The 17,033-nt window shown below is 33.7% G+C and overlaps 2 protein-coding genes across 4 annotated transcripts in view; one reads left to right on the forward strand and one right to left on the reverse strand.

The window, feature by feature from the left end:
* LOC126821160 (transmembrane protein 260) overlaps positions 1–8,050 on the reverse strand; it is a 38,605-nt gene extending 30,555 nt beyond the window's left edge. The window contains exon 1 of the mRNA XM_050549529.2: positions 7,939–8,050. The gene's annotated coding sequence lies outside the window, so the exon portion shown is untranslated. The remainder of the gene's footprint in view (positions 1–7,938) is intronic.
* The window catches only part of LOC126821166 (UTP--glucose-1-phosphate uridylyltransferase), a 51,750-nt gene that overhangs the window by 888 nt on the left and 33,829 nt on the right, over positions 1–17,033 (forward strand). The window contains exon 1 of one of the 3 annotated variants that reach the window (XM_050549549.2): positions 7,679–7,894. The exons of 1 other annotated variant lie outside the window; for it this stretch is intronic. In XM_050549549.2, the coding sequence (XP_050405506.1) occupies positions 7,880–7,894 (15 nt within the window). In that variant the 5' untranslated portion in view covers positions 7,679–7,879. One more of the 3 variants, XM_050549547.2, reaches the window with a different exon arrangement.

Here is a 17,033-nt window from a genome sequence, read left to right on the forward strand (position 1 = left end):
TTGCGACCCACTTTTGTGAATTTCTAGGTCCCAAATGTTAGCGATTTAGCTCCTTTAAATGACTAATGCTAATGACTATGAGATGGACTTATAATAATATTGTTTGTGGGTAGATCTAGAGGGGGTGAGTAAAATTTTGTACTGTAGGATAAAGACAGGCCTACACTAACATATAGTAAGCCTAGTTATTGTCAGATCATGTATTTTCTAGTTCAGCTCTGAACGTAGGTCTCGTGTGTAATGAGAACTTATGTTCAGAGCTGAACTAAGTTTTTTATTTTTTAAATGTTTATTATTATTATTATTATATGAACTTTAATTTTTGGTACCCTAGCCTACATGTGACGGTCATAATTGGAACTTGGATGGGATTGAATTTCAATGAGATTTATTGAGTACTGATAAGCTTAATTGTGGAGTTATTTCCCTTGAGTTGAATAAAACAAAGTAGGAAAGATTTTTTTTAATGTGGCCTTAAAAGAGATTGACATACCAGTACCTGGTATTTGTAGTTTTGAGGGTCTTCCCCAGGCACACATGTAGAAATTTGTCAAAAATAGTTTGTAATGGTGATATCTACATGAATTAAATTAAAGCTAAAAATAGTAAATAAAAATATATCATAATGTAGCTTAGCGATCATTAATATTAAATGAAAAAAAAAAGTTAAAAAAGTAGCCCAGTTTCATGGTACATTAATATAAGATTTAGATAAAGAGCAAGACAATCTTGGTATATAATACTATTAAAACATAGATCTTATGAAAAATGAATAACTTTATTCTGATCGATGTTATAATGAGTGTTTGAAGTTTTGACATGGTTGTCTCGATTGTCAAGTACCATTACTATTATAAAAGTCTTGCTTATTCATTTTAACTTTAAATTATTAAATGGTGCAGATGTTCTAATCCACTTAATATCTTGGTCATCTGATGCCCAGAGTGTTATAAACATATTTGTTCGTACATTCGTTCGTGGAGCTTAACATTGACTGGGCAATTCCATGCAAATGTGGACATGGTTAGTAAAAAATGAAACAGCAATTAGAACCATTTTCTTAAGTTTGTCTGGTCTATATATTTTTTAGGGTTTGGAATTGTAAAGAAATTGTAAAAATTCTAGTGAACTTTTTATATAGCACCATTATCATTTACCTTGACATATATAGTAATATCATTAACTGATTTGTAGCTATATAATGTTTTTGATTTAAAAGTTCCTAATTACTAATTTAAATAATTTTTTTTCTGAAATCAGAAAATATAAATCTTCTCCTTATTCAAAATAATAACAACAAATGTTGATATTCAAATGAGTCAGTTTTATAATATATAATACGAAGTACATGGCACTCGTAATGTGAGTAACACAAAAAATGGAAAAACAATGATGGTTTTATTTTTTTTATGGTTATGTCAGCCATATTTTCTATAGAATATCTACTATTGACCATGTACTTAAATTAAAATGATTCAATATAAAATGTCATTTATTCTCCATATAATGGCACCTACAAATTTGTAACGTGAGTAACAGAATCATTTATGTAACGTGAGTAACGCAATATGTGATGTGATTAACACACATTACCTCTATATATTTCAGCTAGAATTATTTTTATACGCCCCCATTTTCATGTGGACGTATTAGACCATGGTCCCTGGACACTCTACAGGTCACAATTTTTATCCAATTTTAATGAAGCTTGAAATATAGGTCATCTCCCAAAGATCTCGGTTCCTTTCGATATTGGCATGTACATGTATCGGACCATAACTTCATGTATTATGGCCTTTTTTTGTACGAAGAATCATGTTTTTAGCTTCTGGACACTCTTAAGGTAACAATTTTCATCTGATTTGATGAAACTTGAACTGCATGTTTATAACCCAAATTTCTTAGTTCCTTTTGATATTCGCGCATATCGGATTGTAACTTCCCGAACTATGGCCCCTGATTGTACGAAAAATCACGTTTTTAGCTTGTGGACACTCCAGAGGTCACAATTTTCATCTGATTTTGATGAAATTTGAAATGCATATTTGTAACTCAAAGATCTTGGTTCCTTTTGATATTCGCACATATCGGTTTGTAACTTCCTGAATTATAGCCCTTGATTGTTTGAAAAATCGAGTTCCTCTACAGTTAAGAATTTTTATCCTATATAAAAAACAGTTTGAATATATCACTGTTACACACTATATCGGATCGTAACTTCCCGAATTATGGCCCCTGATTGTATGAAAAGTCACTGTATTATTATTATTCTAAATGAACTTGAACATATACTTTAATAAATTGAAATTAAAATTTTTGTAAGCTTTTTCTTCGAAAATTTTAGATAACTTTGCACTGTTTAAGTAAACCTACCAACAATTCGTTGAATAAGTAACTTAAGTACTTCTAAAAATTAGTATTATCTGTGGTTGGATTTATTTGAACTTATCCTGAAACATGTCATCTCTTATAAAGTTTTATTTATAAGTATTCTTTAGATTTGATTTTACAATATGAATGTAATGTGAGTAACGTAACGTGAGTAACAACATTTTCTACACGCTTCATTAAAAAAATCAGATCCTTTTCATATATTTATACTTTATTGCAAAGAAATAACTTAATAACATCCATACCTATTGCAATAAATACTTATTATAAATAAGAGATTAGACTTGAAGATAATATTTATGTGCTAACAAAACATCAAAATTTTGGTGTCCATTTCATGTAACGTGAGTAACACCATGTTTTTCAGATGTCACCCAAAAAAATTATTTCATTTTTGTTTACATTCTATCTTATTATTTCCTTCCATCATTGATGGATGCCCATACACAATATTTAACATATCAATGTAGATTGTTGTTTGTAGTCTTAATCTCAATATGGATGGGGTTCTTTAAATGTAACGTGACAAGCTTTGTTATAGTGCTTCGAAGAAGCCATCAAATTGGTTGTTGAGTTTTCATTGTGCTCACTCGCTAAATGCCAGTCAAGTATTAAGCTTATATATATATCATTTGTCACGTTTAATGGTTAAGTCAACTAGATAGGAATAGTAATGGAGATTGTGTAATGGGAGATAACTTGTGTTTGATTGTTTGACACATGCATTATGCAAGAGCTAAATCTGCCTATTGCATTTGCAGGTCCTTCTTTAGAAATGAAATGAAATGAAATGGGGTTTAGCGTCCTACTGTTCTGTTCCTATACTGGGCTAATGAAGACGGGCATACGCCATACAGTGTGCTATGAGGGAAATTTTGCCCGGGCAGCGGCACTATCGCCTACTCTTATATCGAATTCCAACTGCCAAGGGATCTTTTACCTGCATTCCAGTGTATACACAGGACCTCGGTTTTTCATATCATCCAAAGGACTAGAGTGCCTGAAGTGTTACCTAAATTATTAATTAAATATTAATTAACTTATCAAGACCATAATCAACTCTTGGTGCCATCGTTAGCCTGTGATATTTAGTGGGTTTGAATAACTTTCATAATGTATGATTTAACGTAAAAATGGATAACTTTGTCTTAGTTTATTATTGTACAAACAGTAGTAACGACCTTCTACACCAGCTATACCTCGGTTCAGCGTGAAGCAATTTAATTGAAATTTTCTGCATATTCTGTTTTCATTATCTATTTCTTAACTATTATATTGAGAACTGTCAGCTCTTTATCTAATCTTTCATAATGCCCCTTTAACAAATAACAACACATTTTTATATTATACGCCCACATTTTCATTGGACGTATATTGTCGTCGCCCCTGTCCGTCCATCCACAATTTGTTTGTGGACACTCTACAGGTCACAGTTCTTATCCGATTTTGACAAAACTTGAAATATAGGTTTATCTCCAAAAGATCTTGATTCCTTTCAGATCGATACTTCGTGGATTATGGCTCATGATTGTACAAAAAAAATCACGTTTTTAGCTTGTGGACACTCTAGAGGTCCCAATTGTCATCTGATTTTGATGACACTTGAAATACATGTTTATAACCCAATAATCTTGGTTCCTTTTGATATTTACGCATATCGGATCGTAACTTCCTAAATTATGGTCCTTAGCTTGTGGTCCCCTAGAGGTCATCCGATTTAAAAGATCGTTTGAATATATCACTGTTGACTTCGAATTTCGTGAAAATCAGACCACACACTGCCGGACAAAATGGCCGGCCCTCGTAGGAAAATAATGTAAATATATGGTATATCAAGATTGTGGACCCTCTAGAGGCCACAATTTTTATCCGATTTTGATAAAATTTAAATTCATGTTTATATCACAAAGATCTTGGTTCCTTTCGATAATGGCGCATATCTGAACGTAACTTCTGGGATTATGGCCCCTGATTGTTCGAAAAATCACATTTTTAGCTCGTGGGAGAGAGAGAGAGAGAGAGAGAGAGAGAAATGGGGTTTAATGTCCACTCGACACAAACTAGGTCATTTCGGGACTAACATATGGTTTAATTTTATTTAGCAGTGGCAGGAAACCGGAGGCCCCGGAGAAAACCCACGAAGTTGGACAGGCAACGCTACTCTTGCCACGTACAACCGGGGATTCGAAACCATGCCAGTCGACTCAATGACAGACTTTATGATACAGCGCGCGCACGCTAACCATTCAGCCATCCAACCCCCCCATTTAGCTCGTGGACCCGCTAGAAGTCACAATTTGTATTCAATTTTAAAAAACGTTTAAATATATCACCATTACACATCAATGAAGGTTGAGTTCAAATTTCGGTAAAAATCTGACCCAAACAGCCGGACAAAATGTAAAAGTATGTAATACCAAGGTTGTGGACACTCTATAAGTCACAATTTTTATCCGATTTTGATTAAAACTTGAAATGTATGATTATAATCCAATTCTACGATTCTACGAAAAATCGCTTTTTAACTTGTGGACCGTTAGCTATATCACCGTTACACCCTAAGGATGGTTGAGTTCGAATTTCGTAAGAATCGGACCAAAATGGCCGCTCCTCGTACTCAGATAGCGTATGATTATAATCCAAAGATCTCGGTTCCTTTCAATACTTGCGCATATCGGACCGTAACTTTCTGGATTATGGCCCCTGATTGTGGACCTTCTAGATGTCACAATTTTTATCCGATTTTTAAAAGCGTTTAAATGTATCACTGTTACACCCTAATGACGGTTGAGTAACGGGTTAGAAAATCAAAACGAAACTGCCCGACAAAATGGCCGCTCTTTGTGCGAAAATTGTATAAAAGTATGTAATACGAAGGTTGTGGACCCTCTATAGGTCACAATTTTTATCAGATTTTGATGAACTTAGAATATATCTTTATATCCCAAATATCTCAGTCCATTTCGATATTCGCACATTTCACTTCAGACCATAATTTCCAGGATTATGGCCCCTGATTGTACGAAAAATTGTTTTTTTTTTCTTAGCTTGTACTCTATACATCTCTTGCAGAATGTGGGCGTCTCTTGCCTGGCAACCACTGGTCATCAATTAAAAAAACTTCACCATCACCACAATTTGCTACAAATATATTTTTTTAAAAATCCAGCTTATTAGTCTTAATGCCTTTGAGTCTACATTTTTCATCCACCTTAGTTTAATGAAACTGGGTGTGAGGCCTTATAAACTTAACAATATAATCGATAAAAAATTCTCCTAGGTTCTAATAACGAAAGAGACGTGTATACATGCATATATCCAATAATCCAAAATGTACTTGCAGTAAATCTTTTGAAAACTGTGATCATTAGTAGTAGTACACTACTTTTTATACGCCCACATTTTCATGTGGACGTATATTGTTCGTCCGGACGTCCGTCTGTCCGTTCACAATTGTTTGTGGACACTCTACAGGTCACAATTTTTATCCGATTTCAACGAAACTTAAAATATATAGGTTTATCTCCCTAAGATCTCAGTTCCTATTGATATTGGCATGTATCGGATCATAATTTCATGGATTATGCCCTATGGCCCCTGATTGTATGAAAAATCGCGTTTTTAGCTTGTTGACCCTATAGAGTTCACAATTTTTATCCGATTTTGTTGAAACTTGAAATGTAAGTTTATAACCCAAAGATCTTGGTTCCTTTCGATATTCGCGCATATCAGACCGTAACTTCCTGAATTATGGCCCCTGATTGTACGAAAAATCAAGTTTTTAGTTTGTGGACCCTATAGAGGTCATAATTTTTATCCGATTTAAAAAAACGTTTTAGTATATCACTGTTACACCCTAAGGATGGTTGAGTTCGAATTTCGTGAAAATCGGACCAAAATTGACAGACAAAATAGCTGCCCCTCGTTCTCAAATAGCATAAAAATATGGTACATCAAGGTTGTAGACCCTCTAGAGGTCCCAATTTTCTGCTGATTTTGATGAAACTTGAAATGTAAGTTTACAACCCAAAGATCTTGGTTCCTTTCGATATTCGCACATATCGGACCTTAACTTCCTGAATTATGGCCCTTGATTCTACGAAAAATCGCGTTTTTAGCTTGTGGACCGTTAGCTATATCACCGTTACACCCTAAGGATGGTTGAGTTCGAATTTCGTAAGAATCGGACCAAAATGGCCGCTCCTCGTACTCAGATAGCGTAAAAATATGGTATATCAATGTTGTGTCACCATTTACACCGTAATTATGGTTGAGTTCGAATTTTATGAAAATCGGACCAAAATTGCCGGACAAAATGGCCGCCCCTCGTACAGAATTAGTGTAAACATCTGGTATATCAAAGTTGTGATTTTGATGAAACTTGAAATGCATGTTTATAACCCAAAGATCTTGGTTCATTTCGATATTCAGGCATATTGGGAACTTACTGAATTATGGCCCCTGATTGTATGAAAAACCATGTTTTTAGCTTGTTGTAGAGGTCACAATTTCTATCTGATTTAAATAAAATGTGAATATATCACCATAATCGCGTATGTCCGAACGTAACTTCCTTGATTATGGCCCCTGATTGTTCGAAAAATCGCATTTTTAGCTTGCAGAGTCTCTAGAGGTCACAACTTTTTTTCCGATTTTAAAAAACGTTTAAATGTTTCACCATTCCACCATATTGAAGGTTGAATTCGAATTTCGGGGAAAATCGAAATGAAACTGCCCAACAAAATGGCCGCTCTTTGTACGCAAATTGTGTAAAAGTATGCAATACGAAGGTTGTGGACCCTCTAGAGGTCACAATTTTTATCCGATTCTGATGAAACTTGAAATATATCTTTATATCCCAAAGATCTCAGTCCCTTTTGATTTTTGCGCATTTCAGACCATAACTTTCTGGATTATTGCCCCTGATTGTACAAAAAATTCTGTTTGTTTTTAGCTTGTTCTCTATCCATCTCTTGCAAAATGTGGGTGTATCCTGCCTGGCAGCCGCTGGTTTTTAATTGTCCACTAAACATTTCATGATCCCAAACATAAACTTATCTACAATTTTTATATGCCTAAAATATATTTTTAAGGTCTCTAAATCAACTCTGTACACGGTATTGTATTCAAGTTTGTTTTAACATGATAACCTAATAATATTGTAATTTTATGTCTCTTTAACTTTTAAGATTTCTGTGTAAATATCTAATGTTTATTTTCAACACAATATGACGGTCAAACTGACATTAAGAACTTTTATTTGGTCAATGTGTGTCTCCATTCAATGGTATATTAACATGATACATACATGTAACTGATGCCTTGTTTGCAATTGAAATGGTACTTTGTTGGATATTTTTGTGAATAAATTTTAAATAGTACCCTATTTAAAATAAGGTCAGTCGGAGACATGTTTAATGGAATACTACCAGGTTGCAAGTTACTGACCTAGTTAGTGATCAAGATATCCTTGCCTTAGACTGTGTGAATGAGTAGAGAAGAGGTAGAAATCCTAATTTGATATTTTATAAACTGAGTTAGACATACCTGTTTCTTTTTTATGCTTAATGCATCAAAGTTACATGTAGATGGAAAGCCATGATCTGGTAAAAAACAAAGTAAAAACATACATATATGATGGTAAATTGTGAAGATTTGAAATATATTCTTTATATAGTATTATTGGAGTTAAAAAGCAGATTATTGGTGGAAAATTATTGTTGTAGCATTTGTTTGAGTGGAAACAGCTGTTAATATATTGTTAGTCCACATTTACATTTTTCATACTGGTGTATAGTTTAAAGTCATATCGTATCTGCTTTAAATGAGAGGGTTAGTTTCTATAAAATTAAAAAGTGTGCAGTTCGTGAGACAAAATTGAAAGAGACAGACTTAAATTATGTAAAAACCTATGACGAACATTGTCTTGACGAATTATTTGACATGGATATACCTGAAGGTGTGTTTTGTAAGTCAACATAGATAAAATTTACATTCAAGATATTACACTGCATGACTGTATAAACAAAGCATCCAACCAGATATATTTCAACATGTTGAATTCTTCAAATTATGTAAGTTACCATACTTTTAAATTCTTTACTAATATTTGAAATACAAGCTTAATGATTTTCATTTGTCTGGAAATGACCTCTTTTCAATAAGTATTGATGATAAATCCATGAAGTATCTAAAGGAACACCTTTTAAAGCTGGATCACAATTATAAAACTTCAGCCTATTTTATCCACATAGCAACATTGATTTTGTTTTTATACGCCCATATTGAAATGTGATTGCATATTGTCGTCGCCCCTGTCCATCCGTCAGTCCGGCATCCGCAATTGCTTTTGGATGCTCTAGAGGCTAAGGATAATTATCTGATTGACTTTAAATTTATACATAGTGTCTAAGGTCATGAGACAAAAAAATCCTATTGATTTTCAGCGATTGCCGATAATTACTACGAGAGTTATGGCCTATGATTACTTTGAAAAATCTTGTGGACGCTCTAGAGGCTAAAGTTAATATCCGGTTGACTTTAAATTTACACACGGTGCTTAAGCTCATGAGACGAAGACGCCTATTGATTTTCAATGATTACTCACTTTGAAATACCTTGTGGATGCTCTGGAATGCAAAGTTAATATCCAATTGACTGTCAATTTATACACAGTGTTTAAGGTTGTGAGACAAAGAAGCCTATTGATTTTCAACTATTTCGGATAATTACTGCCAGAGTTAAGGCCCTTGACCTCTTTGAAAAATCTTGTAGAAGCTCTAGCTAGAGGCTACAGTTAATATCCGATTAACTTTAAATTTATACACACAGAGTGTTTAAGGTCATGAGACGAAGAATCCTATTCATTTTCAACAATTTCCAATAATTACTGCCAGAGATATGGCCCTTGATCACTTTGAAAAATCTTGTGGACACTCTGGAGGCTAAAGTTAATATAAATCGTTTTTAAGGTTATGAGACAAGCAATCAAAACAAATTCTAATGATTTCTGATAAGTACTTAATGGGTTATTACTCGTAATCAGATTTTCATGTGTTGTAAATAAATGTGTTGACCGCCCAGACAACTTAGCTGCTGTGAACATATGTTTGTTGCCTGGCAACCTATCTTTATGCAAAGGTGCAGGATATTGATGGTGCGTTGTCTTGTTTCATATTGAATTAACATTTTACGGACTTATATTTTTAAGATTAAATGTGATTAGATATGGATATGGTACTTTTAAAAATTCAGACTGTAGTATGTAAAATTGATAATACAATGGATATAATATTGTATCTGATTAAACTTACTATTACCTACTGTCAGATCTAGAGAATCCTCAAAGCAGTTAGTTTACTGAGTGACAGACTTATCCTTAATGTATATATATATATATACATGATGAACTATTATTATCTGTTAGTGTTTAAGAGTGGTTTATAAGCTCTTTGCAAACATATATACGGTGTTGTACAGAAAATTATGAAAAAACACATAGACAATACCGGTACGTCTGACCTGTTTATCCATTATTATCTTAGTTCATTTTTATGCGCCCACATTGAAATATGGTTGTATATTTTCGTCGCCGCCCGTCCCTCCGTCGGTCCGGTGTTCCCAATTAATATCCGATTGACTGTCAATTTATACACAGTGTTTAAGGTCATGAGACGAAGAAGCCTATTGATTTTCAGCGATTTCCGATAATTACTGCCCAGTGACCGCCCTAGACTCTTAAAACCTTTAGCCAATTTTTTAGCCAAATCAAAATTTTATTAGCCAATTCAGAAAGTTTTAGCCAAATATTTTATATCATTTTTATTCATATGTTTATTAATTAAAAATGAAAATAAATGTTTAATCTGTACTTATTTAGTACACAAGAGTATCACATTCTAGAGAGAATAAATGCAGATAACTAAAAATTGTTTATAGGATAGATTACTTCACTGCCACATTATTTAGTTCATCCTCTTAACATAAAAGACACGACGATCCTTTTTAAGACACCACTGATCAAATGCTCTGACAAATTCAAAATTTATGCTTTGCGGTCCTTCCATTTTTATAAGCATGAGGTCATTTAGGGAGGTTACATTTAAATTTGAACGTCGACTGTTTTTAATATAGTTCTGGTGTGAAAACCCCCTCTCTGCATCCACTGTTGTAGGTGGAATAACAAGACTAAGTTCAGCCAGTTTACAAACTGATGGATACATATTTTCATACTTCAAAATAACTTCTCTTATAAAAGACTCATGAGATAAATGGGAATATTTTTTAGTTATTAGTAAATGTTTAAATCCATTCCACTCGGATAACAAAGTGCTTTTATTATCAAACATAAATTGAACTGTGGTAATCAACTTATTGTGGTTATCAGTTTTATAATTAGAATTATTTTCACTGAAATGAGTGTATAAAATGTCCATGGACTCATTTCCATAATTTTCTGGAAGTTGATAAGTTTTATTTTCTTGGTGCAATTCCCTCCTATCAAACACAGAAAGCACTTTCACGACATTATCATTAGCACTAAGATTTTCAATTAAATTGGTAATAAATTTCTCCTTCACCTTCTCAAACTTTTTGACTAGGTCAGCACTTAGGTTAATTAAATGTCCCTTAAAGTCAAAGTTTGGGGCAGGCTTTGCACTACCCCATCCAAAAGGCAAAGATTTCGAAAATTCAACAAATATTGGTCCATCATGTAACTGAAGTTCTGATAAGTTACATATGGTTAATTCTATTTGATTTATTGTGTCGGCATAAGAAAGATTGCTCTTTTGCAAAGACAGACACAGTCGATTGAGGGGATCTAATACGTCAGCCAAATAATGAGTCAATGCTAAAAAATCAAACTTAGACATTTTTTTCACGAATCCTTGAGCTTTAACCTTCTGTCGACCATCTTCATTAACAAGACAAGAAAGAATGCTATCATATGTTTTAAGTACTGTGTTGACTGTGGCATGGAAGCCACCTTATTGAAAACGCTCGTTTCATTTTCAAGTGGGCTTCCCCAAGATGAGTCTGTGATGATTTTAGATTTCTGGTTGTCCTTGGGGAGTCCTTGAAAAATTTTGCAAGGTCATTTAAAGTTTGTTGATATTTATCCATTTCTTGGATGCTTGAGGCCGCTTGACCACTGGCAAGTGCGAGTTTGTGGGCAGCACAATGAAATGAAAGTGTTAATGGGTTATCCAATTTAAATCTTGTTTTATTTAGAACCCACCATAGTGGAGGCCACATCATAAATTATTATGATTTATGTCCCTTCTTCAAGTGTATGTTTTAGTAACTTGTAAATATCAGCAGCTGTGCAACCCTCATAAAGTTCTTTTATGGCAAGGAATTTAGTTCTTACAACACCATTTGTTACAAATCTGATGTATATGATTAAGGTTTGTATATTACTTGTATCTGTGGATTCATCAAAAATCAGAGAATAAAATTTTGATCCTTTAATTTTGTCTAAATTATCAGATTCAAATTATATCTGCAATAACACCAATCATGTCATCCACAGAGTTATGACTGGTATAACTCAACTCCAATCCACAGTGTTCGTCGTTATCTTTATTATTACTACCTAAAAAATTAAAATTTTCAAGGCCCAGGACCCTTATTCACGAAAACTTAAACTAAGATACAATCGAAATTTTAAGAAATACTGCAATTCGATTGGCTGACCAGTAAAATCAATTTGCATATATCCAATTTGCATATTGGTCAGCCAATCGAATTGCAGTATTTCTTAAAATTTCGATTGTATCTTAGTTTAAGTTTTCGTGAATAAGGGCCCTGATCGATTAAAAGTTTATTTAGGCTTTCTAGTTTGTCTTTGGGCATTTCTTCCTTTATTAGCCAGTACACATTCTTCATTATAGAAATGATTCCTGTTTTAATTTTGGTATTGACACAGGAAATGGCCTTTGGCATGTCCCGATTGTCCTGAGCTGTCATGGCGGCAATACTAAATTTATGATCGGTTGATCTCTCATGTTTCTTAAAGTCATCACATTTTGGTTTATTAGTGCCTTTTCCAGAAGTAAATACATAATTTACAAAAGAAATAACCACATTCAATTTTTAACCAATGAAATTGCTTTAACCAGTAACTTTAATTTTACTGTCATTTTCGACACCAAAATTATTAGAACTCGTAGAAGGAAAGTTCAAGTCGATTGTTGTTGTTAGGTTAACGTTAGCTCGGTCTCGGTTAACGTCTAATTTTTGCCCACATGAAGCCAACGAAGGACTTGCTTCAGAGATGAGACTCTCACTCTCAGAAATTGCTTCTGGACTAATAGTAGTCCTAGGAAAGAAAAAGGAATCTATCCTTCTTATTTTGGGTTTACTAGTATTAGTTGTTATGATTATTGTGCGTAGTTTTATTTATTTGCTGCATGATCGAGTAAAGAAAACTTGTACTTGTAGTGAAGCGAATGTAAACAACGCAGCGCCACACAAAAGGGACGTAACTGTGTTTGATAGTTTTATAGTCTCGAGACCCGATCTTTTGGTCGTTGTAATGCGTAACATTGACTGATTTGCGACTTGTAAGATTGAGACTAGAGTAATTATTGTACTTAAAATAGACACTCCACCGATCGATCGAAAAAAGAGTTGAACGAGACGATTCCAAGTTTAATATTAGTCGATTTACGAAATAATACTCGCAAAAATTAATTTGCCAAAATTTTCGCCAGTATCATCACTTTATTCGCCAATAAAAAGAATTATCGCATTGGCGAATTGGCGAATGTCTAGGCGGTCACTGACTGCCAGAGTTATTGTCCTTGATCACTTCAAAAAATCTTGTGCACGCTCTACAGGACTTTAAATATATACACAATGTTGAAAGTTATGATTTTCAGCGATTTCCGATAATTACTGCCATAGTTATGGCCCTTGAACACTTCAAAAAATCTCATGGACGCTCTAGAGGCCAAAGTTAATATCCGATTGACGTTAAATTTATACACACTGTTTAAGGTCATGAGACGAACAAGTATATTGATTTTCAGCGATATCCGATTATTACTGCCAGAGTTATAGTCTTTGATCACTTCAAAATATCTTGTGGATGCTCTAGAGGCCAAAGTTAATATCCGATTGACTTTAAATTGATACACAGTGTTAAAGGTCATGAGACGAAAAATCCTATTGATTTTCAGCAATTTGCGATAGTTACTGCAAGAATTATGGCCCTTGATCACTTCAAAATATCTTCAAAGTTATCATCTGATTGACTTAAGATTGATACACAGAGTTTAAGGTCTTGAGACAAACAAGTATATTGATTTTCAATGAATTTTGATAACTTGAACAGCTAAATCCATGATATTAAATGTTTCATATACTAAACGTTAGCATGGGGCAGAACTTATAAAAACCAAACAAATTCTAATGATTTTCTAATAATAACTTAATGAGTTGTTACTCTTAATCAGATTTTAGTGTATTATAAATGTTTGATTACCGAAAAAAGTAAAAACATGTGAAACCTCTTGTTGACTGCCCGGATGATTTAGCTGCTGTGGGCGTATGTTTCGTTGCCTGGCAACCTATCTTTTTTAATTTTTAGATCATTTGAAAATAATCACATGAAAAATTAATAACTATTGACATTTGAAAGTTTTGCTCCCACCTTGTGTTCTTAACATGCACAGGTCAATAAAACCTTTTAAAGTAGAAAATAAACTACAGTACTGATACATGTTATTGGTCTGCAGCATAATCATAGAAGTCATCTGATTTGTTCCTTTTGCCAGTCCTGATGACTATTTATAAATTTTAAGACAACTGCAAATGAAGCACAGAGACTTTAAAACAAACTTTCAAAAATTAATCTAGAACTTTTCCCCTGTCTTTACACATGAGTGACATGACCATAGAAATAAAATATACTATCTGTATCTTAGTCTCAAAATAAACAAAGTATTGTGCTGCCATTATGTTAAACCTAATTCCATTCCATTTATACTCCCCAACAAGGGATCAAAGTGAGAATTTGATTATTTTATTACAGGTGTGATACAGGTGTGGACGGTTAGTCTCTACCCACCATTTATGCTTAGTTTTTGTTTACTACAGTTATATCCATTATTTATCGTATGTTTGGTTCCGGTAGATGAGCATTAACGTGTTTACAAATGACACTTCCGGTTCGCCGTCCAGAACAATGAAAGTCAACGAATAATCCGCAGAATTTTTCGGAATTATAAACAAACATTCTCTCATACGGCCAATCAGCACCCGTATGATTTTGCCCCTTTGGTGTCACTGTTGATTCTGCACATGCATGCAGACGGTATATAAGCGCTGTCATTTTACCAGACTATCATCACGGGAGAGCTACCTTGATCTTGGTAAATGTAAGGCTCACTTACAGAGCTAACGCTGGCACGTAAGGCTCTAAAAATGAGCTAACTGGCTTGATGACTGTAGGCTACTGCCAAATTAATTCTTGAGTGTTATTTAAAGGACATGATTCGTGTCACATGTTAAATTTACTGGCTAATGTAGCCAATGTAATTTTATTCACAATAATTTGATGTGAATGTATAAAATGGCCTTGATCATGGGATCTCTTGTGGCTGAAAACTTGTAAATAGAACGCTTCGCTTCGGCGGAGTTTATTTTAATTTATGATTTAATCCAGTAATGGATTTTCGGCGATTTCGCCTTTTCGTAGTCTATTCACTTGATGGAGACACTTGCCATCTCTTTAATTATTTTGTGTAGGACATGAGATGATATCTTTGCCTTGACAAAGAATTTTGTTTGTTCCCATCTAGCTCGGGTCATCATTGTGCTCTTTAAAATTCATCCCTTATTCTTGCATTAGTTCCATATACATAGGTTAATGCTCATCTACCACTCATTTATTTTGTTAAATAATAATCATAATATGTACATTTATATGGCGCTAGTACTCCATGCACAGAGGCATGCTCACAGCACATACAGTTAATTAATTCGATTAATCATGATAACATTTCTCAAAAAGATGGGTTTTAAGTCTTGATTTAAAACAAGAGAGAGTTGGAGATGATTTAATGATTTCTGGTAGATTGTTCCACTCTTTAGGTGCATTAACTGTTATTATACATATGTTGATTTGTAGACTCTCATGATAAATAAAAAAAAATCGAACACTTTGTTTATTTCATTTGCCTTAATGCCTCTTAGCAGACAAACGTAGCCATCCAGCATACGAAACTCTGGGTCTTTGGAATGAACCAACGGGAGGTCTTAATAAATAGCACTTAAATCTCCTTGACTTTTTATAGTGTCACACCCTAAGGCCCCTCCTGTTACACAGGGAATTATCTAGTTATACATCCATACCTAATTAGTTGTTAAATATTACACCAAATAGATGTATCAGAAACCAATTCAGTGAATAGGGAGGAGAGTGATGTAAGTTGATGCTTCTTGAATGATATTTACACTATCCATATCTGTGTTATTGAAACAGTGTAAATCTTTGATAATAACTAAAGACTAGAACTATCCTTGAGACTATTTATTACTGGAAAACATTTAACATCATATATGGAGAACAGTACGTCCGACAAGCAGAGTAATTGTTCTGGAAACGGGATGAAAGCTAGAATGCTTTGTCAAGGTACAAATCGGTATATATAATAAAATGGTATCTTAGGAATTAACAATATACTCAAAGAGGTTACTAATAACAATCAAAGAGGAAAGATAATAATTAAACTCATTAATGTGTCAGCTGTCAACTGTCTGTCATTAGATAGTAGCTTAACATCTAATTAAATAATAAGGAAGGATTAATAGAAACATAAAAATAATAGAAATGGTTAAATGAATGAATGAATAATGAACGAATGAAATATTGAAGGAATGAAATACATAACAATTCACAATTTTATCACCATTATATTATCTACCAGTACTGACTTAAATAATTAGCAAGAACATTATTGATCAGTTTTGTTTTTTTTTTACATCATCAATTGACCTATGGCCACGCGCATTTTAAGAATTTAATTTGAAAGAAATGATTTGGATATTTATCTGTTGCTTTCGACACGTTGGTTCCATTTATTCTTTTATGTAGACTTTCATTTTAAATTTGGTATTTGTGGCTCTGCATTAAATCTTTTAGAAAGCTATCCTGTGGGTAGAAAACAGTGTCTTTTAGTTAATTGTAAATCATCGTCTGAATCTGTTTTGTCATCTGGGGTTCCTTATTAACCTTAAGGTTCTGTTCTTGGTCCGATTTTATTGTGCCCCGCATTTCGAAGAAAGCACGGGACTATTAAAATGGGTTCATCCGTCTGTCTGTCCGTCACACTTTTTGGGACACAATAACTCTCCTTCTAATTGACCTAGAATGTTCAAACTTGGTGTAAGTGTTTATTAGGTCAATGCCTTGATGGAGTACGAGCATTTTCTGTTTTTCTAATTATGTGAGAGTGATGAAACTTGGTATATAGTTTCATTACATCAATACCTTGACTAAGTTCGATATTGAGCATTTTCTGCTCAGGGTAAGCAGAGCGATAAGCAATTTGATTGGCCGAGACTTTGGAACACAATAACTCTCCTTCTAATTGAGGTAAAATGTTTAAACTTGGTGTGGGTGTTTATTAGGCCAA

This window comes from Patella vulgata, chromosome 5, assembly GCF_932274485.2.
Source record: "Patella vulgata chromosome 5, xgPatVulg1.2, whole genome shotgun sequence".
In the NCBI taxonomy this organism is placed as follows: Eukaryota; Metazoa; Mollusca; class Gastropoda; family Patellidae; genus Patella; species Patella vulgata.